Source organism: Lepidochelys kempii, chromosome 26 (assembly GCF_965140285.1).
Source record: "Lepidochelys kempii isolate rLepKem1 chromosome 26, rLepKem1.hap1, whole genome shotgun sequence".
NCBI lineage: Eukaryota > Metazoa > Chordata > Testudines > Cheloniidae > Lepidochelys > Lepidochelys kempii.
The window spans coordinates 4,538,340-4,559,262 of record NC_136405.1 but is presented as its reverse complement, the minus strand read 5'-3'; the positions used below and the strand labels follow the sequence as shown (position 1 = coordinate 4,559,262).

The window sequence follows — 20,923 nt, the reverse complement described above, 5'->3', positions numbered from 1 at the left end:
GGAAAGCAGGAGCCTCAGATTTAGGGAGCCTGGGTTCTGTGCCTAGCTCTGCCCTCAAGTCACTGCATGGTCTTGAGTAAGTTCCTGAACCTCTCTGGACCTTAGTTCCCCACGTTGTCTAAAATGGGGATAACCCCCACCCCCTTCTGGTAGGTACTTGAGATCACTGCAAATATGACCATAATTTATTAACCAGCCAGCCACATTCTCCTTTTCAGTGACTGGGTTTGCTGCATGCTCACCTTGCCCCCTGCATGTTCCTATCCCACAGCTCCAACTCTCATTGGGGTGAGCCAAGAGAGAGAGCTATCCCTTGGCTGAGCTGCATCTTTCCCAGGGCACGTTCCAAGGAAGCAATGGGAGGAGAAGCCTGAGGTACCGTTAACATCCCTTCCCCTGCCTGCTGCACCGTTTAGACCCAGCGGACACAGGGTATTTCAGTGCATCTGGGAACAAACAGCAGTTATGTCCTTAAGAGAGGCACAGGGAGGAGAAGCAAAGGAAGCTCCCAAGGGAGGAGAGTGGCTAGAGGCCAAGCTGATTCTGGAACTCTGAACTTCCCCCCAGTGGTCAGCTAGTTACATGCATTGTTGCCAATTTAGTCATTTTCAAACTCTAATTTCAGTTCCTGGGGAAAACCACTCTCCCAGTCACTGGAACACAGGCCAGCACAATTCTACAGGCGGGGATCTCCCTGCCCCCCTCCTCAGTCCCTTCGCTTTCCTCCCAAGTGGGGCAGCCCTGCAATGAGTCAGCTAGCAGGGTTCAGCTGTGCTATGGGATCCCCTGCAGTCTCAGCTGCCAGGGACCCGGCATTAGAAAACCTACAAGGGATTAAGCAGAAAGGAGTAAGATCCAAGTCCTTAGGTATGCATTGATCAGAATCTCTCTTCTCTCTAGGGCACAGAGAAGGGCGTTATAAGGCCAACTGCCTTCAAGCCAGTGATCCCCCGCTCAGGCGCGATCCTCCACTCCTCTCCGGAAAATGGCAGCCATATCTCCCAGCAGCTGCACCCTCCGGACAAAAGGAAGGATCAAGAACTCAAGCCCATGTTGTGCTCTGGAGGTTTGTCGGACTCCGGCAGGAACTCTATGTCCAGCCTCCCAACCCACAGCACCACCAGCAGCTACCAGCTGGATCCCCTGGTCACCCCTATGGGGCCCATCAGCCGCTTCGGGGGCTCAGCCCACAACATCACCCAGTGCACCATCATACAAGACAGCAACATGATGAGCCTCAAGGCGCTGTCCTTCTCCGACAGCGGCAACAAGATCCTCAACCCTGGAAAAGCTGCCCATCACCCCGAGAAAGCCTCCTGCATCCGGTCTCCCATCTCCACTGATGAGTCCACCATCCAGGAGCTGGAGCAGAAACTGCTGGAGAGGGAAGGGGAACTGCAGGAACTGCAGTGCAGCTTTGAGGAGAAGGAGATCACCTCCTGCCAGGCCTATGAGGAAAAGCAGAGGCGCTGCAAGGAAGAGCTGGAGGGGCTGAAGCAAAAGTGCAACAGCAAGCTCAAGCAAACCTCTCAGAAGATGCAGCGGACGCAGCAGGTGCTGCACCTCCAAGTGTTCCAGTTGCAAAAGGAGAAGCAGCAGCTTCGTGAGGAGCTGGAGAACCTCATGAAGGAGCAAGACCTGCTGCAGACCAAGCTGAGGTCCTATGAGAAAGAGAAAACCAGCTTTGCCCCAGCGCTGGAAGAAACTCAGTGGGAGGTGAGACAGTGCTCTGTTTTGAACACACTAAAGTCACACAAGTGAGGGGGCGGAGGGGGGGTTCCAAATTGCTGTGACTGCAAAAAAAAAATGCACGTGAAAGTAAGGAGATTGCACCCACAGGTAGGCATGCAAAAGGCAGTAACTGTGCAAACAGGTGATTGCACAGTTACCCTTTTTGGGGTCTACAAATGCTTTGTGGCTGAGCTCTTTCACACTATCTATTGCATTTATGAAGCATCCAGAATTCTAGTATTTAAGAACCTAAGGCCCAAACCAGTGCTTACTGAAATAAATGCCAGTTGTCTTTGGATTAAGTGGGCTTTCTAGATGCCAGCCTGTTTTTCTGTCCTCACATACACTGCACTGAACATTGTTGTGTTTGAGAAATTTGTGAAGGTAGTTATCTGTTGTGCGTGGATGCATTGTTTGTAGGCACAGAATAAGAGAATATGTCCATTTAAGACATTTTTCTTGCTTGCCGGGCATGTGGAGGCTTTGTAATGTATTCATTTAGACTGATCCTGTGCCCCTCATGACATCTTGGCATCTCACATCATTTAAAGACACAACTACGACATTTAAAAAAACCCTGTTGTTAAAATAACTCAGTTAATGAAACAGCCAATCACACAATTCTTCCAGCTGTAGACTGTTCTCCCCTCATCCCCCAAGGAACTATAAAGCTGCTTTACTTACATGTGAAGTAACTACCTGGACTTGACGTGGGTCACTTCATCAGAGTATTAAAACCTTCCTACTGCATGCCTGTGTTTTATATAATCTCCTTATTGATCTGATATAAAATTTAATAAAAGAGACAGGTAAGCTGCTGAAAATTCAAGCAGCATTCTCCTCCCTGCAGCATGAATGAAACATGTGAACATGTTTGTTACAAATGGATGTGCAGAGCCATTGGTGGATTAATCTGTACATTAGAGGATGGCGGCTAATCAAAATTGATATTAGCCCTTCCCCCTCCAACCCCCATCTGCAGATTTGTTTTCATATTTTTGTTGATTTGCTCCTAAACTAAAAACCCCAGAAACTAAAATCTCAGGGTGTGCGTACACCGAGCTGGGAGCAAGGCTCTGGGTCCAAGCTCAGACAGTTCCCCTGAACCTCTGCCAGTGTTGCAATGTCCACATAGCTGTCTTTAGTGTGCTGGCACAAGTCCCATCAACAGAAGCTTGTGCAAACATACCTTTAAGGGCCAGATTTTCAAATTAGCCCTGTGTTTTTGGGTGCACGTTGGATGCTGAGCACTTCTGAAATTCTGGCCCAAGTTGTGGATGCTGAGCCCTTGGAAATCTGAATTACAGTAGTATTTGAGTGCCTAGCCCCCATAGGCTTCTTTGACAGTCCCAGCCTTGATGCTGACCTACACTGCAGAGACCCAGTGCAAAGTTTAGGCCCCACTCTAGGGACTGAATTTCACCTCAGTGAAGCTATTTTTGGGTGTCACTGATCTATTTGCAATATTCAGGGATGGTGCCTGGGTGTAAAAGTCCAACTGGTAGTGTAGAACTGTGCTAAGAGAAGGTTTCTCAGCCAGGACCCCCAGGTTCTATTCCTACCTCCACCATGGACTGGAATCGGATGGAGCACGGGTGAGCGACATGGTGGGTTTCGTACCACTTTGGGGTGTGGTTTTTAAGCAGTGGCCCTAACGCTGGCCGGTTGGTGTCCCCCCACAGGTGTGTCAGAAGTCTGGCGAAATCTCCCTCCTGAAGCAGCAGTTGAAGGACTCCCAGATGGAGCTCAATGCCAAGACAAGCGAGATCCTCAGCTTGAAAGCCCAGCTGAAGGACGTGAGGGGGAAGATGGAGGGACTGGAGATGAAAACCCAGGACATGGAAGATTCCCTTCGCACCAAGGCTATGGAGCTGGAGGTGTGTGAAAATGAGCTCCAGCGCAAGAGGAATGAGTCAGAGCTGTTGAGGGAGAAGGTGAACCTGCTGGAGCAGGAGATCATGGAGCTCCGGACGGAGCCGACCATCCTCAAGGAGCAGCGAAGCGATGGGAGGGATAGGATGGCCTCCGCCAGCCCGGCTGTGGGGATGATGGATGACGTCCAAGCCCTGCAGGGGGCAGTGGAGAAACTGAAAGCAGAGCTGAAGGAGGAGAGAGACAAGAACGAGCAGCTGACTTCCAGCTTCCAGCAGGAGCGACAGATCTGGAAGGAGGAGAAGGAGAAGGTGATCCACTACCAGAAGCAGTTGCAACAGAGCTACCTTCACATGTACAAAAGAAACCAAAACATGGAGAAGATGCTCCAGCAATTGGCTGCAGGGGGTGACGGCAAAGAGCCCATCGACCTGGATATCCATGGCACCGATGTCCCCTACGAGGACATCATAGCCACGGAGATCTAACCAGACCTGCTCTCTCTCTCCCCGCACTTCATAGCGGCGGGGAGGAGTGTCTCTTTCAGGCAAGGACTGAGCGGCACAGCCCCATGGGTCCGTTAACGCCAGACAGCCCATGTACAGTTCGGATGAGCCGTGCATGTGTTAGCCAAGCTGGTTGCCCAGCCAGCTCAAGAGCTCCTAGTGTGGCACCATGATGGTACCCCAAGCTGCCTGTCATGTTGTGGAGGTGAAAGAAAACAACTCCTGCTAATGGTGACGTGCCGGCATCTGCCCTTCGTGTCTGATGTCTCCTCAGCAGGATGCTGGTTGCCCACTTGTAGAAACAGGGAGGGGAGGGTTGGGGATTGGAACAGGAGTTTAGCAGATGATTCTGCAATCAGGGAATAAAGTGACACGCTGGCCAAACTCTCCCAGGGGTGCAGAAGGGGCCACTGGGTCACTGTGACTAAGGAAATCAGCCCCCTCCAGCGTGTAACACACATTGGTCCAGCCCCTGGAAGAGGGTGGCCAGGGACACACTCCTCCTCCTGAGCGCCACGGGAAATAATGCCTCATTGCAACCACTGAGCCCGGGCCCAAGGGCTAAGGAATACACTGAGCCAATCAAAAAAAAAAAATCTATTTATCTTCCTCCTGGGGATTCTGGTTTCTAAGATTTGCAGGCTTTTATCCCTCTGCAGCTTGAGTCCAGTGGAACCCGTCCAGGCTCCAGTCCCTACAGGCCAAGGTGGTATTTTTGCCATGCCAGAGATTTGGATTAGCATCTCCAATCTGCTTCTTCGCTCCTTAGGTTAACCCGACCTCAAGAATGACCACCCCAACCAGCTAGTTCAGGACCAGGGACCAAAGGGAGCCCCATCCATTTCTCCTTGGCAAGCAGGATGATGGTGGGTATGTTGGGGGAAGGGATGGAAATTAAAAGATCCCTCCCTGTCTCTGAGAGAGAAGAGGATGAGGATCGATCCTGTGCCCTCAGGCAAAAAAGAAACCAGTAGAAGGAGACCACTCTCAAGGGAGCATTAGCTGACAGTGCTTATCAGTACAGCTTCGTGCCACCCCAAACTGCTTTATGCCAACGAGGCCCATGACTTCAGCGAGCCTGACTATCTTGCTTCCAGAGCTGGTCAGAAAATGCTGCAAGAGTCTTCGTAAAAAGAGGTTGAACATTTCATAATAATTTTGAGCCGGTAGGTTTCCAAAAGAAACCATTTTCCACCTATTCTAAAGCTTTTGCAAAACATTTTTATTGCAAAATGTTCAGTTTTGAAAATTCCAAGTTTAGAAAATTTTCAGCTTTTCAGTTTTAGAACCCAGCCCCTACCCTCTCCCTCCTTCTGTCATTAAAAGGAGAAGGGGAGAAAAAGGAAAAACAACAAACTGAAAACACCAAATCCCCAAATGTTTAGTTTACAGGTTTCATTAAAAAAAAAAATACACACACGCTATTTTTTTTTTTTTTTTTTTTTGCAAAGATTTCCATGTTAGGAATAAAAGCCACTTTCCACCTAAAATATTTTTTGTTTAACAAATTTTGACCAGTCCAGCTCAGCTCCTTGCTGCTTTTTGTGTCTGGTTGCCTGAGGAGGATGGGGTAGTCTGTGCTTTGGGGAAATTAGACTTCCCACCTTATACTGGTTTCAGAGTAACAGCCGTGTTAGTCTGTATTCGCAAAAAGAAAAGGAGTACTTGTGGCACCTTAGAGACTAACCAATTTATTTGAGCATGAGCTTTCATGAGCTACAGCTCACTTCATCAAATTCAAAGCCATGTAGCCAAAAGCACTCCTTGAAAATCCTGCCCTGTGTTCTTCCTGTTGTCTCTCTCATCTCGGAGCTGGGAGCTACCAAAATATCGGTCCATCTCATTTTTTCCATCATTTTGGTCATTTTTATTTGTGGTGTTCCCCCCTCCCATTCCATGATCAAAGTTCAGGCTAGTAAAGGGAGATGCTGCAGGAAAGAAGCTTGGCCCTCAACAGCTGCTAAATATACTCTTTACAGTTCAGATCCCTATATTTTAATATGCCAGTCAGGCACAGGTGGGGGTCAGTGCCAAGTTGGCTACTGTCAAGATCCACCAGCTGGCAGCTGCTGGAGTTTGGCCATCACCTGTTTTAGATTCACTGGCACAAGGGTCCACTGTTCCTAAAAACAACCTTCTAAACCACTACCAAATATTTACAGCTTTCTTTGGTTTCTTGGATTTTAGTGCTCATGTGGAAAAGAGAGAAAATCCCCACACATAGCTGAGCCAATGCACCTTGATCCTGACCTCCGTCTCTCTGTGCTGTTCTAGCCGTAAGGGAACCCACACAAAGGTGGGACTGCAGGTTTTGACCCAGAATAACCCTTGATATTGCAGTGCTGAACAGACCCACCCTTCACTGCCATTGTGTCATATCCCTGCCCCAGAAGAGCCTTTGCTACTGTGGTCCCCTCTTTGCCCTGCAGGTGCACCTCCATCCTGACCTGCATCACTCCATTTTTCCAGTCCTGGATGAATTGCATCAAGTCTCACCTAGCTAGGGAGCGGGGTGGCTATGTGAACCAATGCTAGTGAAGGACTTAAACTGAGCCCTAGGAAACTCCTCTCATGTGTGACCTGATGAAGATTTGGAGCTCAAGGAGTTAATTCTCCATTGTCCTGTACCGTGTGCACTCACTGTCCCAAGTACAAGTGAGTGTGAAAAGCTGCCATATCCGAATGGTAGTTCTTTACACCAGCATAAATAACTGCAAAAGACGCAAGGCAATGGGGGATCAGGCCCCAGGTTTCCAAGGGGAAAAGGCTACTCTATTATTGGCCTCCCTTCTTCTCCACATGCCAGCCAGGAAGCTGGGTTTAAGGATATACCCTCCAGAGTCAAAACATGCATAAATTACCATTTCCAAACCACACTCATCTCTGGAGAATCCCCTCTGAAGCCAGTGTTGCTACCCCAGGGAGAAACCTGGCTCAATAGTGATCATTTGTCAAGCTAGGAGGCAGCTTCCCTGCTCTCTCTCTGATTCCCCCACATGTTCCCGCCTATTGAATGCTGACTGCCTTATTATTCCCCTCCATGCCATTAAGTCAGTGGGTTCCAGGCCCAGTGGGTGACAGGAGCTTGTAAGAGAAAAGGATTTCATTTTGTTTTCTAGTCCAAGTCTTAAATCTTCCCCCAGCCTTTAATGGAGGATTACAAAACTCCAGCATGTAAACCAGCCCTCCTAAACTCAGCAGCTGCCAAACGCTGCTGTGAGCAAACTGGGCTTCCTTGTCCTCACATTGGTGTCCGTTTGATCCTGTTGTGAGGGCAGGTTCTGCAGGGGCCAGAAAGCATGAAACAGAATTCTCAGCCACAAGCCTCTGAACACCTTTTTCAAGGCATTGGGAATTTTAGTGCCCAGGAAAGCTGGCTCAGCAGAAGCCAGAAGCTTCTATCCACGGAGCAGGTATGGGATGGACAGCAGGAGGTCAGGAGTCCGTGACATGCTGCGTTCCCACCATGCTTTGCCTGTGGCTTCGAAGGAACCCCTGCTCCTCTAGGAATGCAAGGAGAGTTTAGTCTCCATCACCCGCTGGTTTCTCTCCTAGCCAAGCCTGCCAGTCAGGAGACCGATTTGTGCCAATTGCAGTGGGGTTTGTAGTGGAGCGGGGACATTAGTCCCCAAAGGAACTGGGCCGAGATCCACCAAACTCACTTCACGTGGGCTGGTGCACAGCCTTCAGCATTCAGCCACAACCGTCTGGGCATGAATTCAAACTGATGAGGTAGAGGCCGTCACCTCTGAGCTATCCAATTCGTAAGCCAAAGCTGGAGAGGTGAATGGACTTTCCATCCTATTGCCAGTGCCCCAGCCTACCAGCTTCTAAACTCTGAAACCGATCTGTGCCTTGTGTGTTTCCCCAACCAAAGCAAAACCAGGTGTTGTTCTGGAAGCTATTTACATTTGGCTCAAACGTGACAGGTGGGCAGCACACACTAGTCTTTTCCTCTGATGGGTTAGAGAAAAGGCTTTGGCCACCACCACCGTCCCATCTACTGTGCAGTCCCCCAAAAATCAGAACCCAACAATCAAGGGTAGGAAAGGCTCCAGCCCATCCACCATGCACTGATTCTCCGTGGGCCTGCATTTTGCATAGTCATTTCCACCAATGCAAAGCCACTGGGCTGGATTTGTATTCTGCAAGCCTGCCCAAGCAAGGGACAGTGCTCACCTGCAATGCCCCAGGATCTGGCCAGAAATTAGATGCTGAATCTGAGAGTCACAGCCTCATCCCTGCTTCTCCATCTGTATTGGCTCGGATATTCAGGCCTGTGCAACAGCTTTGGCTGCACCCCCTGTACCAGAGGGGGAGAGCTGCTGTTCTCCCCCATACATGCATGGCTGGAACTTGTGTAACAATTGCAGGGGAGGAAGGGGTCTCTCCCCCACCCCCACTTTACTCCCAGAACACACGACTGAGCCCATTCTGGTTTGGCTCAGACTTTGCACTGTTGTGCAAATAACTACACCAGGTTCAGGGGAAAAGAGAATCACGTCTCCTAGTGCTAAATTTCCACAAACTTCAGGGAGGCTTGGATACTTTGTGTCTCGAGCCCTTCTTTACTGAAGGAGGAGTTGACTGTTTCCCACAGTCATGCTGTTCCTTCAGCCCAGGAGCAGCGAGCATCTTTGGCATACCAGCCATCTCTAGGAATAAGTCCCCCTGCCACCCTTACAGAGTAAATCCATCAGATCTTTCAGACAAGGCAGATCCAGTTCCAGTTCCTCCTTGCCTTTCCCCTTAGAGATTTTCTGTTGGGAGGTGATGCGAGTTTGCAGACATTTTTCTGTAAGATATTGTGTTCTTCTCCCAACAGATTTGTTTCCCCTCCACCCCACGCATGTGTCATGCGTTCACTGCCTCTCTGACACGCTGCACACTGAGGCAGGGAGGATCCAAGCAACTAGCAATTAAAATGATCATAACTTGGAACCAACAAATGGTTCCTTATATCTGTAGTGCCCAAGATAACCTCTTACAGAAAGGGGTGGTTGTATTTGCCTTAAATACAGCGGATTCCTCCTGGAAAAAACAAACAGTCTGATCAGGAAGAATTCCACATTTTAATGTTGCGCTGATGCCTTCTTTTTTCAAATGAAAAAAAACAAGCAAGTGGCACCAAGTGTCTGTTTTCAGCTTGCTCTTCAATACCAAACCCTGGGCTGGAATTTCAGAGGTGTTGAGCACCCATGAATTGCACCCAAGTTAACGGGAGCAGCAGGTGCTGAGCACCTCTGAAAGATAGGGCCACGATTGCGATGTTGCAGATCCTCATGATGAGAGGTAGGTAGTGCAATCCACACATAAGACCTATAGCATTACAGAAAGCTTACCTCCCATTGGTGCACAGATAAGTTCAGGGCATATTAAGGCTCTGAGCCTGCAATTGCACGCATATGCTTTGTATCCTGTAACCCACACAGAACCCTGTTGAAGTCTCCAGGGCACCACACAGGTGCAAATACAGGATTGGGAAGTAAATGATACAGCTCTTCAGAGAGAGCCTCAAACTACAACATCTGCATTTGGATTCTGAACACCTAGAACTTCAGGGTGGTTTTGACAGACCTAGTAGAAAGATAAAGGCTATTTGTAAAATTTGGATCCAGTTTCAGATTTCAAACCCTAAGCTCTAGATTTTACCCATATCTTCTGAAAAGACAGCTTGGGATATAATTTGAACAAAAGGAAAAAAAATAAATAATGGAGCAAGACTATTCCGAGCCTAAAGGCCGAGTCTTGTGACTTATCCTGGTCCCTTTGGCTTGTGACTTATCCCTGGTTCCCTCTAGAATAATCCAGATTTTAGTCTGACCTCCTGCAGAACACAGGCCAGAGACTTTTCCACCCAGCAATTCCTGCCTCTTGTGGCCGAGCTATAGCACACCTACTGGAGGCTGATGGGTAGGCGCCAGATGCAAATGGCCCAAGAGATGCAAACGATACACGATGCAAGAAGAGCAAAATTGTTCCTGACCAGGATCCCGTCAAGAGTTTTCCCACAAGGCACCAGCTCATGTCTCATTAAGGCCCTGCTCCTTCCTCATTTAAGTCAAGGGGCACGGTCCCATTGACTTCAATGGCACCCATGGGAATTCCTTGTATCACCAGCCCTGTATCTTCCACAAGCGCTGTACAATGTGATTGACTGGAGATGCTGCCTTTGCACAATGCCGTGTTTGACTTTGACTGTATGCATTGCCAATGTGTCACTCTTAGGCATATGAGTAACTGCTATGCTGTCCCACCCACCCACGGGGCGAGGCCAGGTTTTAGTCTGTATATATTAGATATTACTTTTTTTCTGCAGGTTTTTAGATGTTATTTCTGGTGACTGATGTAAACTATGGTAATTTTATGTTTTTATTTATATTATAAATAAATTTTTTAAAACCTATCCTCATTCTCTCTAAGTGGAATATTTTACAGATGTTACACAGAAGGGACCACTGTGATCATCTAGTCTGACCTCCTGCATCTAGCCCAACAACTCATGGTTGAATAACCAGTCATGAAATTACAATCTAAATAGACAAGGCAGACAAAGGAAACATTATTATCCCCATTTTACAGATGGGGACCCAAGGCCCAGAGAGATTAAGGGACAGATTTGCAAAGGTATTTAAGCACCTAAGGATGCAGATAGGATATTCCAAAGCACCTAAGGAACTGAAATGCTTTTAAAAATCCAGCTAGGTGCCAATTTGCCTCTTAGGCACCTAAATACCTTTATGAGTCTGGCCATAAGTGACGTGCCCAAGGTCAGACAGGGATTCTGTGGCAGAGCTGGGAATTGAAGCCAGATCTCTTAAGTCCCTGGCCAGTACTGTAACAGTTCTTCGTCAACTTTAAATGAGTGCTACTTCAGCCACCTCAAATTGTCCAGTCTGGCTTACATCACAGCAGCCGATGTTGCTAGAGGAAAAAGCTAGGAAAAAATCATGCAGTGATGCATGGATGCAGAGAGAGATTTAAAACAATGTGCAGTGACATTTTAAGTGGCATGCACATTGGCAGAATCAATCCATGAACCAAACATCCTCCTAAATATTAAACCTAATCCCCAGAGTCCCTTTCCTGTAGCAAGCATTGTATCCTCTCTAGCACACAGTGGCTTTATTTGAAATGCCACAAGGTCCCGCTGGAATCCAGGCTCTGGTTGTGATGGACAAGAGCCTAGATCCTCAAAAGTATTTAGGCTCCTATCTTTCAGGATTTGGGACAAAGTGCCTGGAGAGACGCCACCTCTAGGCAACAGAGGAGAGTTCAGTCTCCATTCAGTTTTTGGGCCACTTTTTATTTGCCCCTCTGCCGTGTTTGTAAGATTGCTCCCTAGTGCTGGAACTGCATGGAAATTCTGATGAGTCTGGGGGCTGCTGCTATCATGGATTGGCTTTGGGGGACGGGGATCAAGGAGTAGAGATGAGCACCCCTTCTATCATTTCCCCCACAAAACAAACACAAATTTCATTGACTTTGCAGACAGATATGGGAGGGGAGGGAGTTGACAGGTCAGATGTTGTCCCCCAATATCCAATACCCAACTCACAGATCCATAGATTTTAAGGACAGAAGGAACCATCATGATCATCTAGTCTGGCCTCCTGCACATCACAGGTCACAGAACCTCACCCACCTACCCCCTCCTGCAGTAGGTCCATAACCTCTGGTTACATTATTGAAGTCCTCAGATTTTGATTTAAAGACTTCAAGTTACAGAGAATCCACCATTTACTCTAGTTCAAACCAGCAAGTGATCCCTGCCCCACGCTGCAAAGGAAGGTGGAAAAAAAACCCTGGGTCTCTGCCAATCTATTGTAGGGGGAAATTCCTTCACGACCCTTAAAATAACGATCAGTTAGACCCCGAGTTTGTGGGTGAGACCCACCAGCCAAACACCTGGGGAAGAATTCTCTGTAGTAACTCAGAGCCCTGCCCATCTAGTGTCCCATCTCTGGCCGTTGGAGATATTTGCTAATAGCCATCATGGATGGGCCATGTGCCATTGTAGGACACGTCATTATACCATGCTCTCCATAGCTCACAAGTTAGGTTTTTGACCCCACTACTCCCCTTGGGGTGCTGTTCCAGAATTTCATTCTGATGGTTAGAAACCTTTGTCTAATTTGAAGCCTAAACTTATTGATGGCCAGTTTATATCCATTTGTTCTTGTGCCAACATTGGCCCTTAACTTAAATAATTCCTCTCCCATTCTGGTATTTATCCCTCTGATGTATTTATAGAGAGCAATTATCTTTCCCCTCAGCCTTCGTTTTTGTTAGGCTAAACAAGCAAGCTCCTTAAGTTTCCTTTCATAAGGTAGGTTTTCCACTCCTCTGATCATCCTAGTAGCCCTTCTCTACACCTGTTCCTGTTTGAATTCGTCCTTATTAAACATGGAAGACCAGAATTGCACAGAATTCTAGATGAGGTCTCACCAGTGCTTTGTATAATGTTAATAATACTGCCGTATCTCTACTGAAATACCTCGCCTGATGCATCCTAGGATTGCATCAGACTTTTTTCACAGCCTCATCACACCACCAGTCATCCTGTAATTGACCAAAACCCTCAGGTCTTTATCCTCCTCTGTAGCTTCCAACTGATAGCAACCATTCTTGTCGTTAGTCCCTAAGGGCATGACCTTGAACTTTGCACCATTAAATTTCATCCCAGACATTTGGGATGCTCCCCTATTCCAGGATCAAATTAAGCCAGATAAACTCAGCCCCTTTTCCCCTCAATGTCAGGGTATACACACTCCCCTCTCATTTGCATGGCAGGCTGCTGGGGTTAATGAAGCAAGATGCTGCCTTCATTTTTCCCTTTCCTGTTCTGCTAGCAGGAGCCAGCAGCAGCTCCAGAGGAGAGGCACTAATACACCAGCATGACCTCCCTAAGAATGCGGCGTGCAAGTTGACACTACAGGGCCTCCCCCGGCTTTGACTCATGAAACTATAAGGCTCTGATTCCAGCCTATGAGATGGGAAATGCCAAGCCCAAGGAAGAGCCAATCTATTGATTTTCTTTTAGATTCTTGGCATCGGAAACCAGACTGGAATCAGTGTTAATGGCAGATGCTGCTCCTAACACACACGCACATCCCTCCTTATTCACATCCCTTCTGCCTTTGCGGAAGCTACCAGCTAGGGCCGTGACTCAGTTATTAGGCACATCCACTTCCCCATCTGCTACCTACAAATCCGAGTGAGATAAACACGTGGGGGCTGATTTCCTATTGCCCTCATGCAGTTATTTACCCCAGCGCACAGCAGGTGCAAATGCTATGGGATCAGGGGAGGGCTGATTGAGGTATATGACCACACGCAGCGCAGGGCAGTGGAGAATCATAGATACTAAGGACAGAAGGGACCATTATGATTGACTAGTCCAACCTCCTGCACAACGCAGGCCACAGAATCTCACCCACCCACTCCTGTGAAAAGCCTCTCACCTATGTCTGAGCTATTGAAGTCCTCAAATCGTGGTTTAAAGACTTCAAGGAGCAGAGAATCCTCCAGCAAGTGAGCCGTGCCCCATGCTACAGAGGAAGGCGAAAAAACCCCCAGGGCCTCTTCCAGTCTGCCCTGAAGGAAAATTCCTTCCCAACCCCAAATATGGCGATCAGCTAAACCCTGAGCATATGGGCAAGATTCACCAGCTAGATACTACAGAAGATTCTTTCTTGGGTAACTCAGATCCCACCCCATCTAACATCCCATCACAGGCCATTAGGCCTATTTACCATGAATATTTAAAGATCAATTAATTACCAAAATCATGTTATCCCATCATACCATCTCCTCCATAAACTTATCAAGTTTAATCTTAAAGCCAGTTAGATCTTTTGCCCCCACTGCTTCCCTTGGAAGGCTATTCCAAAACTTCACTCTTCTGATAGTTAGAGACCTTCGTCTAATTTCAAGTCTAAACTTCCCAATGACCAGTTTATATCCATTTGTTCTTGTGTCCACATTGGTACTGAGCTTAAATAATTCCTCTCCCTCTCTGGTATTTATCCCTCTGATATAATTATAGAGAGCAATCATATCTCCCCTCAATCTTCTTTTAGTTAGGCTAAACAAGCCAAGCTCCTTGAGTCTCTTTTCATAAGACAAGTTTTCCATTCCTCGGATCATCCTAATAGCCCTTTTCTGTACCTGTTCCAGTTTGAATTCATCCTTCTGAAACATGGGAGACCAGAACTGCACACAGTATTCCAGGTGAGGTCTCACCAGTGCCTTGTATAACGGTACTAAAACCTCCTTATCTCTACTGGAAATACCTCGCCTGATGCATCCCAAGACCGCATTAGCTTTTCTCACAGCCATATCACATTGGCGGCTCATAGTCAACCTATGATCAACCAATACTCCAAGGTCCTTCTCCTCCTCCGTTACTTCTAATTGATGCATCCACAGCTTATAACTAAAATTCTTGTTATTAATCCCTAAATGCATGACCTTACACTTCTCACTATTAAATTTCATCCTATTACTATTACTCCAGTTTACAAGGTCATCCAGATCCTCCTGTAGGATATCCCAGTCCTTCTCTAAATTGGCAATACCTCCCAGCTTTGTATCATCCCAGGCCCAGTATATTCTATTCTCCTTGCAGGCACAACAGCTCACACTGGAAGACCCCAAAGTGCATTTCAGCTTATGCCCCTGACCTTGCAAACACACACATTCGTCATTGCACTGAGTTCCAGGGTACTAACCACGCATCAAGTTACGCCTGCGATAAGTCAGTGTTTGCAGGATCTAGGCATAACGGCTAACACTTCAACCACAACTGAAAGGCAGCCAACTCGGGGGCGGAAGGCAGCACCCAGCCAGACAATAGGCGTACAACTGGGAGTGGAACATTTCAAGGAGGGCCTCAGTCTTTTCAGATCTTGCCTAGAGGAACTACGCAAAGTTACTTGCTAGGAAATCTCTTCAGTGGATTTCTTAGGGTCGGCCATGACAGACAGCCATCTTCTGGGAATGCTGCTTTGGGAAACCCTGGTGAGCTGCAGGGTCACTCAGGACAATATGTGTCCCCTGGCATTTTCATCCAGAGCCCTCAAAGCTCTTTACAAAGAAGGGGAGTATCATTCCCAATCTGTAAAACAGAGATAAGGTGAGGCACAAAGAGGGGAGGCACTTTGCCCAAGGTCACACACACACACAGGTCAGAGTCAGCCCAGAAAAGAACCCAGCTCTCCTAATGCACTAGCTTGCAGAGCCTCTCTTGTGCACCCTATAGACACCAGGGATGCTCCTTTAGTATGAATAGCGTAGCACTTGCTTGCATATATGTGAGAGGCTGATAGCTCTGGTTAGAGCCAGGCATGGTCTAGACGGGAGCTGCATGAACTCCCCACCTGCAGCACCCACTCCCTGCTGTTCCCGTCCTAGTCTCCCCACCCAGTTCTTCTGATGCAGCTCAGGGCTCGTCTACACTTGAAAAGCTACAGCGGCACAACTGCAGCTGCAGGGCTGACGCGAGGGCCTCTCCTGTCATCAGCGTAGGCAATCCACCTCCCCCAGGGGCAGTGGCTAGGTCGGCAGAAGAATTCTTCCATCAGCCTAGGGCCGTCGACACCAGGGGCCAACCATGCCGCTCAGGAGCGTGGATTTTTCACACCCCTGCACAATGTAGCTGGGCAGACCTAACTTTTTAGTATAGGCCAAGCCTAAGTCTTGAACTGCAGCTTGCCTTCCTATGCCAATGCTAGAGCTCTCCAGGACTGGAAGATTTTCCTCTACAATAGGATGAAAGGGAAAAAAAAAATTATACACACACACACTAAAAAGCCATAACCAAAGCAGAGGCCGTATTTCATCTGTTCTCCCAGACTATTCTCCCTTACACCAATTTTCTCTCTTTGCTGTGTGGATCTGACATCTTCACAGTTTGTGTGTCAGCTCTATCTCAGTGGCACTAATAACGAAAAAAACCAGCTCCCCAGTGGGAATACAATGGCTGACAGGATCCACAAAGCACCCTAATTGTCTAACCGCAGCAGCCCCATGTAGTATAGCCCGGCCCCAGCCCCCCCCCTCCACCGCCTCAATTATGGGTAATTGAGCCTTAAGCAGCTTTCATAATATGTGGCAGGTGAGACAAGTCATATTCCCAGCACTAAAAATAACAGGACAATTTTCCTGCCATGATCCATCCCCCAGTTATCATGCAGTGCTCAGAGCGATGGCTCCTGGGCCATGCCCTATTAAAGGCAGGGGGTGGCAGCTGGGGAGAGGATGGAAGGAACATGCAAATGAGGTAAATTGCATATCATAAGCAACTTCTTCACTCACTCCACTGATTCCTTTCCTGGGAGGGGCATGCAGGATCCAAGGGGTCTCATCACTGCTTCCCTTGGAGAGCTGTGCACTAGATTAATTCAGTATGGCAGTGCCTGTCTCAATCCCAAGAGGTGTCATTTACTGGCATCCTCCAGGGGGAAGGTGGCAGAAGGAATAGGAGGCAGGTATTTATGTTGGACACTTGCCATCTGTTGCTGATGCCTTCCAGGGAAACCTTGGCTTTGCTCACAGGGCCTGGGTTTTTTTTAGAATCTTTGAAAATAGCCAGGGTAGGAGGAGATCCCCTCACCCCCCCCCATTCTGAGCTGGATCTGCTGTTACTGTGTCTTCAAATGATCTCACCATGCCACTGCCCCAGCTGAAAGGAATCAAGCCCTGTCAGGCAGGCATTATTAAGGTGGGCCTTATCCTGAGCTGGATTTGAGTTTTTCCTAAGTCTAGGGTATTTGGGTCATTATGGATCTCATCATATTTGTATTGTAGCAGTTCATAGAGACCAAGACCTGATCCTACTGGGTGCAGTACAGACATGTAATAAGAGGCACTCCCCACCCCAAAGAGGCTACAGTCTAATTAGATAAAGGGTGGTTAGGGAAAGGGGCAAAGTAACTTACCCAGGGTCACAGCTTGGAATAGAACCCAAGTCCTGGTCTAGCATCTGATCTGCTAAGGCGCTGCACCTCCAGAGAGCTCAAGGCCACACTGTAAAGATTGCTACCCTGAAACTTCAGGGTTGCTTAGGGCCAATCCATCTCTAGCTACTTAAGGAATTTTAGCCTATAAAACTCTCCTGTTCTCTAGTGGCTGTGGCCTTTTCCCAGCTCACAGTTCCAGTGAAGTGGGGGCAGGTGGGCAGTATCACGCCCTGAGATGGAATTCAGCTGTCAGAACTGGTTCCATCCTGGGAGGTATCCAGGCTCCTCAGTGAACTCTGGGCTGTTTCTCTCACACATAGGTATGTAAAACACCCTGCGGCCACCTTTGCACCAAAACCACAGGCCACTTTTTAAAAAAATATTGCCCTGTCACATCCTGTTTGTTTTCTTTTCACCAGGGCAAACATTCCATTTGCCCAGCAGATTAGCCACATGTAGGTGTCCAGAGGGACAAGACAACAGAACTAGGCTGGAGAGGAGCCCATCAAGGAGAACTCAAGAGCCCTTGGGAACTTCACTTTAATGAGCTAACTAGGTAATTAGTGCCCTCTCAGGAGCAAGGGTGTCTAATAACAGCATAAGCAGCAAGAGGCAGGGCCATGGTGGAAGGGTGGGGTAGAGAGAAGGGTAGGGAGGAGACTGCATGTGGGACAGATTCATGATAATAAGGGTGAGTTGGCCTGGTTTTTTCCCCCCATTCAGAAAAGGGATTTAAAAAACAAAGTTAGCTGCATCTTTCCACACACCTGGAGTTTGTATCATTCTGTCCGGGGCAGTGGAAGGAATTGAAACACTCTCTATTATAGAGGCAGCTGGTAGGATCCTTGCCAGTTACAGATAAAACTGCTACTGAATCTGTGATTACTGGCATTAGACTGTAAACTCTTTGGGGGCAGTGGCTGTCTTTTTGGTCTATGTTTGTACAGTGCCTAGTACCATGGGGTCCTGGTCCCTGACTAGGACTCCTAGAGGCTACCGTTATACAAATAATGTCAGCTCTGCTGTAGCCAGAGTTAGGAAACCTGAGGCCGTGATGGAAATAGCCCAAATGTATGTGGCTCAGTGATAGCAAAAACGATGGTCTGTTTCTCACGTTATTTGAATTTGACTTGCTGTTACACTCCACATCTACATAAACCCTGCCCTCAGTCATGTTAACTGCTATGCTTTCTTGGCATGCATCCCAGAGTCCCCAGTGCTGCTTCAAACTGTGGGTCATTATGACTGCAATAAACCCTTTGTGGGGATGGGAGGAAGAGGGCAAAGGCTAACAGAGGTCCTCTCCTTTAACAGCACTATGTGGCTTAACTGCTTGTGAGTCTCACTGCCAGATAACTTGTATGAGTGAGCCACCCCTGAAGCTGGTCCTCCATTTGAATTCATCACCAGCTGGAGAGCTGGTATTGGGAGGATGGCTTTCCATATGGAGTTGATGATTTGAAGCTAGACACTCCCCATGAGGCACACTTAACAGGAAGAGATGGCACAGGTGTGCCAATTCACCAGGTGGGGCCCCATGGTTTCTTGACCACTGCAGCGCTCAGTGGTATACAGCCAATATAGTCCAGCCGCACACGCACAGGATGGTGGCACTATATATCACAGGAGCAACAGTAGCCACAGACCTTAGGCGGCAGTAAGGGCATGTTTCTTGCCTTACCCATGCTTGGGATTAACCCTGAATCATCCAGCGTGGCAGCAAGCAGTCGTACTAACCCTGAACATACAGAAGGAAAGCTACGATTTGCACCACTTGAGCTAACCCAGGTTTCAAGCTGGGATAAATTTGACCAGAGCAAGCTGTTGCTTTTTCTTGTCATCTAACTAGAGAGGCTTTTGCTTTGGTGTAGCTACACCCATTGTTGCCCACTGAGGGCTGAATCATGGCTAATCCCAAACATGGAGAAGGCCAGAATCACTTTTGAAAGTCTGACTAATTAAGCAGAGCCACCTTGATCACACAGGGTAAGAGAGGGTAGGAGGTAAAGCCTCTTTTGATTTGCAAATCACCTGCAGTCACTTTCCTAAGTACATCAACCCCCTGCCATACATCTGCCAGCACAAACCAAGAGCCCTAGGGGGAATATTTGTTCTTGCCCCTTCCCTAAATGAGGCGACAGCTGTTCCCAGGGACTGACTGGCTGAAATCGGGTGGTTGAGGGGATAAGACCCACAGGCAGCCTTCATTAATCATTACTTAAAAAAAAAAAATTAAGACAAGTGTGTAAATGCATGAGGGCAGCAGCTGTGGGATCAGCACGTCCCATTTAGCACAGTACCTGGTGTCTCCTCGCAATGAAATATGGGGCTGTTTGTTTAGCATCCTGCTAAGTACCCTCCCTGTAAGGCACTTGTCTTCTGAGGCACTAGAAATAATATTAAAGAGCTTCTGTGCTGAGCTGGGCAAAGAGGAGGAACAGCATTTCCCCAGCTCTGTCACGCCCAGGCTGAAATAGCGTTTTTTCACAGCACAACATGGATCTGTCTCTCACCTGGAGAAACAGCCTCAAATTGAATGTTCCTTCAATTTCTACGAACCCTCCCTATTATCTGACTTCCACTTCCCCTTCTTTCTACCAAAGGCAAAGTGGCAGCGTTTGTCTAGCAGCCAGTATGGATTTTCCATACACAGCCCAGCTCCTCCTGTCTCATACAGGGACAGAGTTTTCTCATCCCAGAGTTGAAATGTAAGCAGTCAGAGATCCAATTAGTCCACATGACCCTCAGCTCAGCAAGAACTACAGGGGAAGGGGAATTCTACCCCTTTGGGCTCATCTGCACAGGAAAGTTATATTAACTAATGCTCTGAGTAGACAGCTGTTTTTAACCTGGGGTTAGTTGTCTGGGAATAACCCTCAGGTCAGGTCAGCCATGATCAGCTGGCAGTTAAACCCACCCACCCCTCTCTACATAGTAAGGTTAGTGTTTAACCTATGTTTATCAGGTTAGATAATGTGGTTTTGAACACGATTAATTTTCTAGTGTAGACAAGCCCTGTTCGGCTGGGCCAGCTCCATCTCAAACCACCTCTGGGGCCGTACTTTGCCTCTCTTGTCCCATTGGCACAAGTGTTAGGCCTCATCTATATTCTAAAATCACCCCCATTCAGCAACCCCTGCCTGCAGCGTTGTAAAGGGCACTCAGAGTAATGGGCTCTGTTAATGCTAACCAATTTGCCCCTGCCTGCACCCATGCAGCTATGCCTATTGCTATCGTAGGGCTACTCCCCACTATATGACAAGGACCGTACTAGGCTACTAGCAGAGACCTCTTATCTCAGTGGCAAGGCAGGAGGGTTTGCGACAGCATGTATTGTGGTTCCAGTTGTAAATATCAAACACCAAGGCTCAGGCTCCTAAGGTCAATGAGCACAGACTGCACCCTGTTCCAGTGTGTTCCGCCTCCTTTGTTGCATTTCAGTCCATTACTCCTCATTCACGTTTATCCTCCTTCCACTGCTCCTGCGCGCTTCGTAACATTGCTAACACGCTGCTGCATGAGAAGATCAACTGAGTTTCATTTTAACCCACACAGCCCTGGTATTTTCTTGGTACCCAGCACCTTGTGCCCACTGGGGTGTGCCCAGACAGACAAACTAAATGGAATCATCTCTGGAGAGAGTCCAGCGAAGGGCAACAAAAATGATTAGGGGACTGGAACACATGACTTATGAGGAGAGGCTGAGGGAGCTGGGATTGTTTAGCCTGCAGAAGAGAAGAATGAGGGGGGATTTGATAGCTGCTTTCAACTACCTGAAAGGGGGTTCCAAAGAGGATGGCTCTAGACTGTTCTCAATGGTAGCAGATGACAGAACGAGGAGTAATGGTCTCA

At 47.9% G+C, this 20,923-nt stretch overlaps 1 protein-coding gene across 1 annotated transcript in view; it reads left to right on the top strand.

Annotated features, from left to right (window-relative positions):
- The window catches only part of LZTS1 (leucine zipper tumor suppressor 1), a 42,520-nt gene extending 32,005 nt beyond the window's left edge, over positions 1-10,515 (top strand). The window contains exons 3-4 of the mRNA XM_073325139.2: positions 901-1,716; positions 3,414-10,515. Of these exons, the coding sequence (XP_073181240.1) occupies positions 901-1,716; positions 3,414-4,091 (1,494 nt within the window). The 3' untranslated portion in view covers positions 4,092-10,515. The remainder of the gene's footprint in view (positions 1-900; positions 1,717-3,413) is intronic.
- Positions 10,516-20,923: the final 10,408 nt, after the last annotated feature.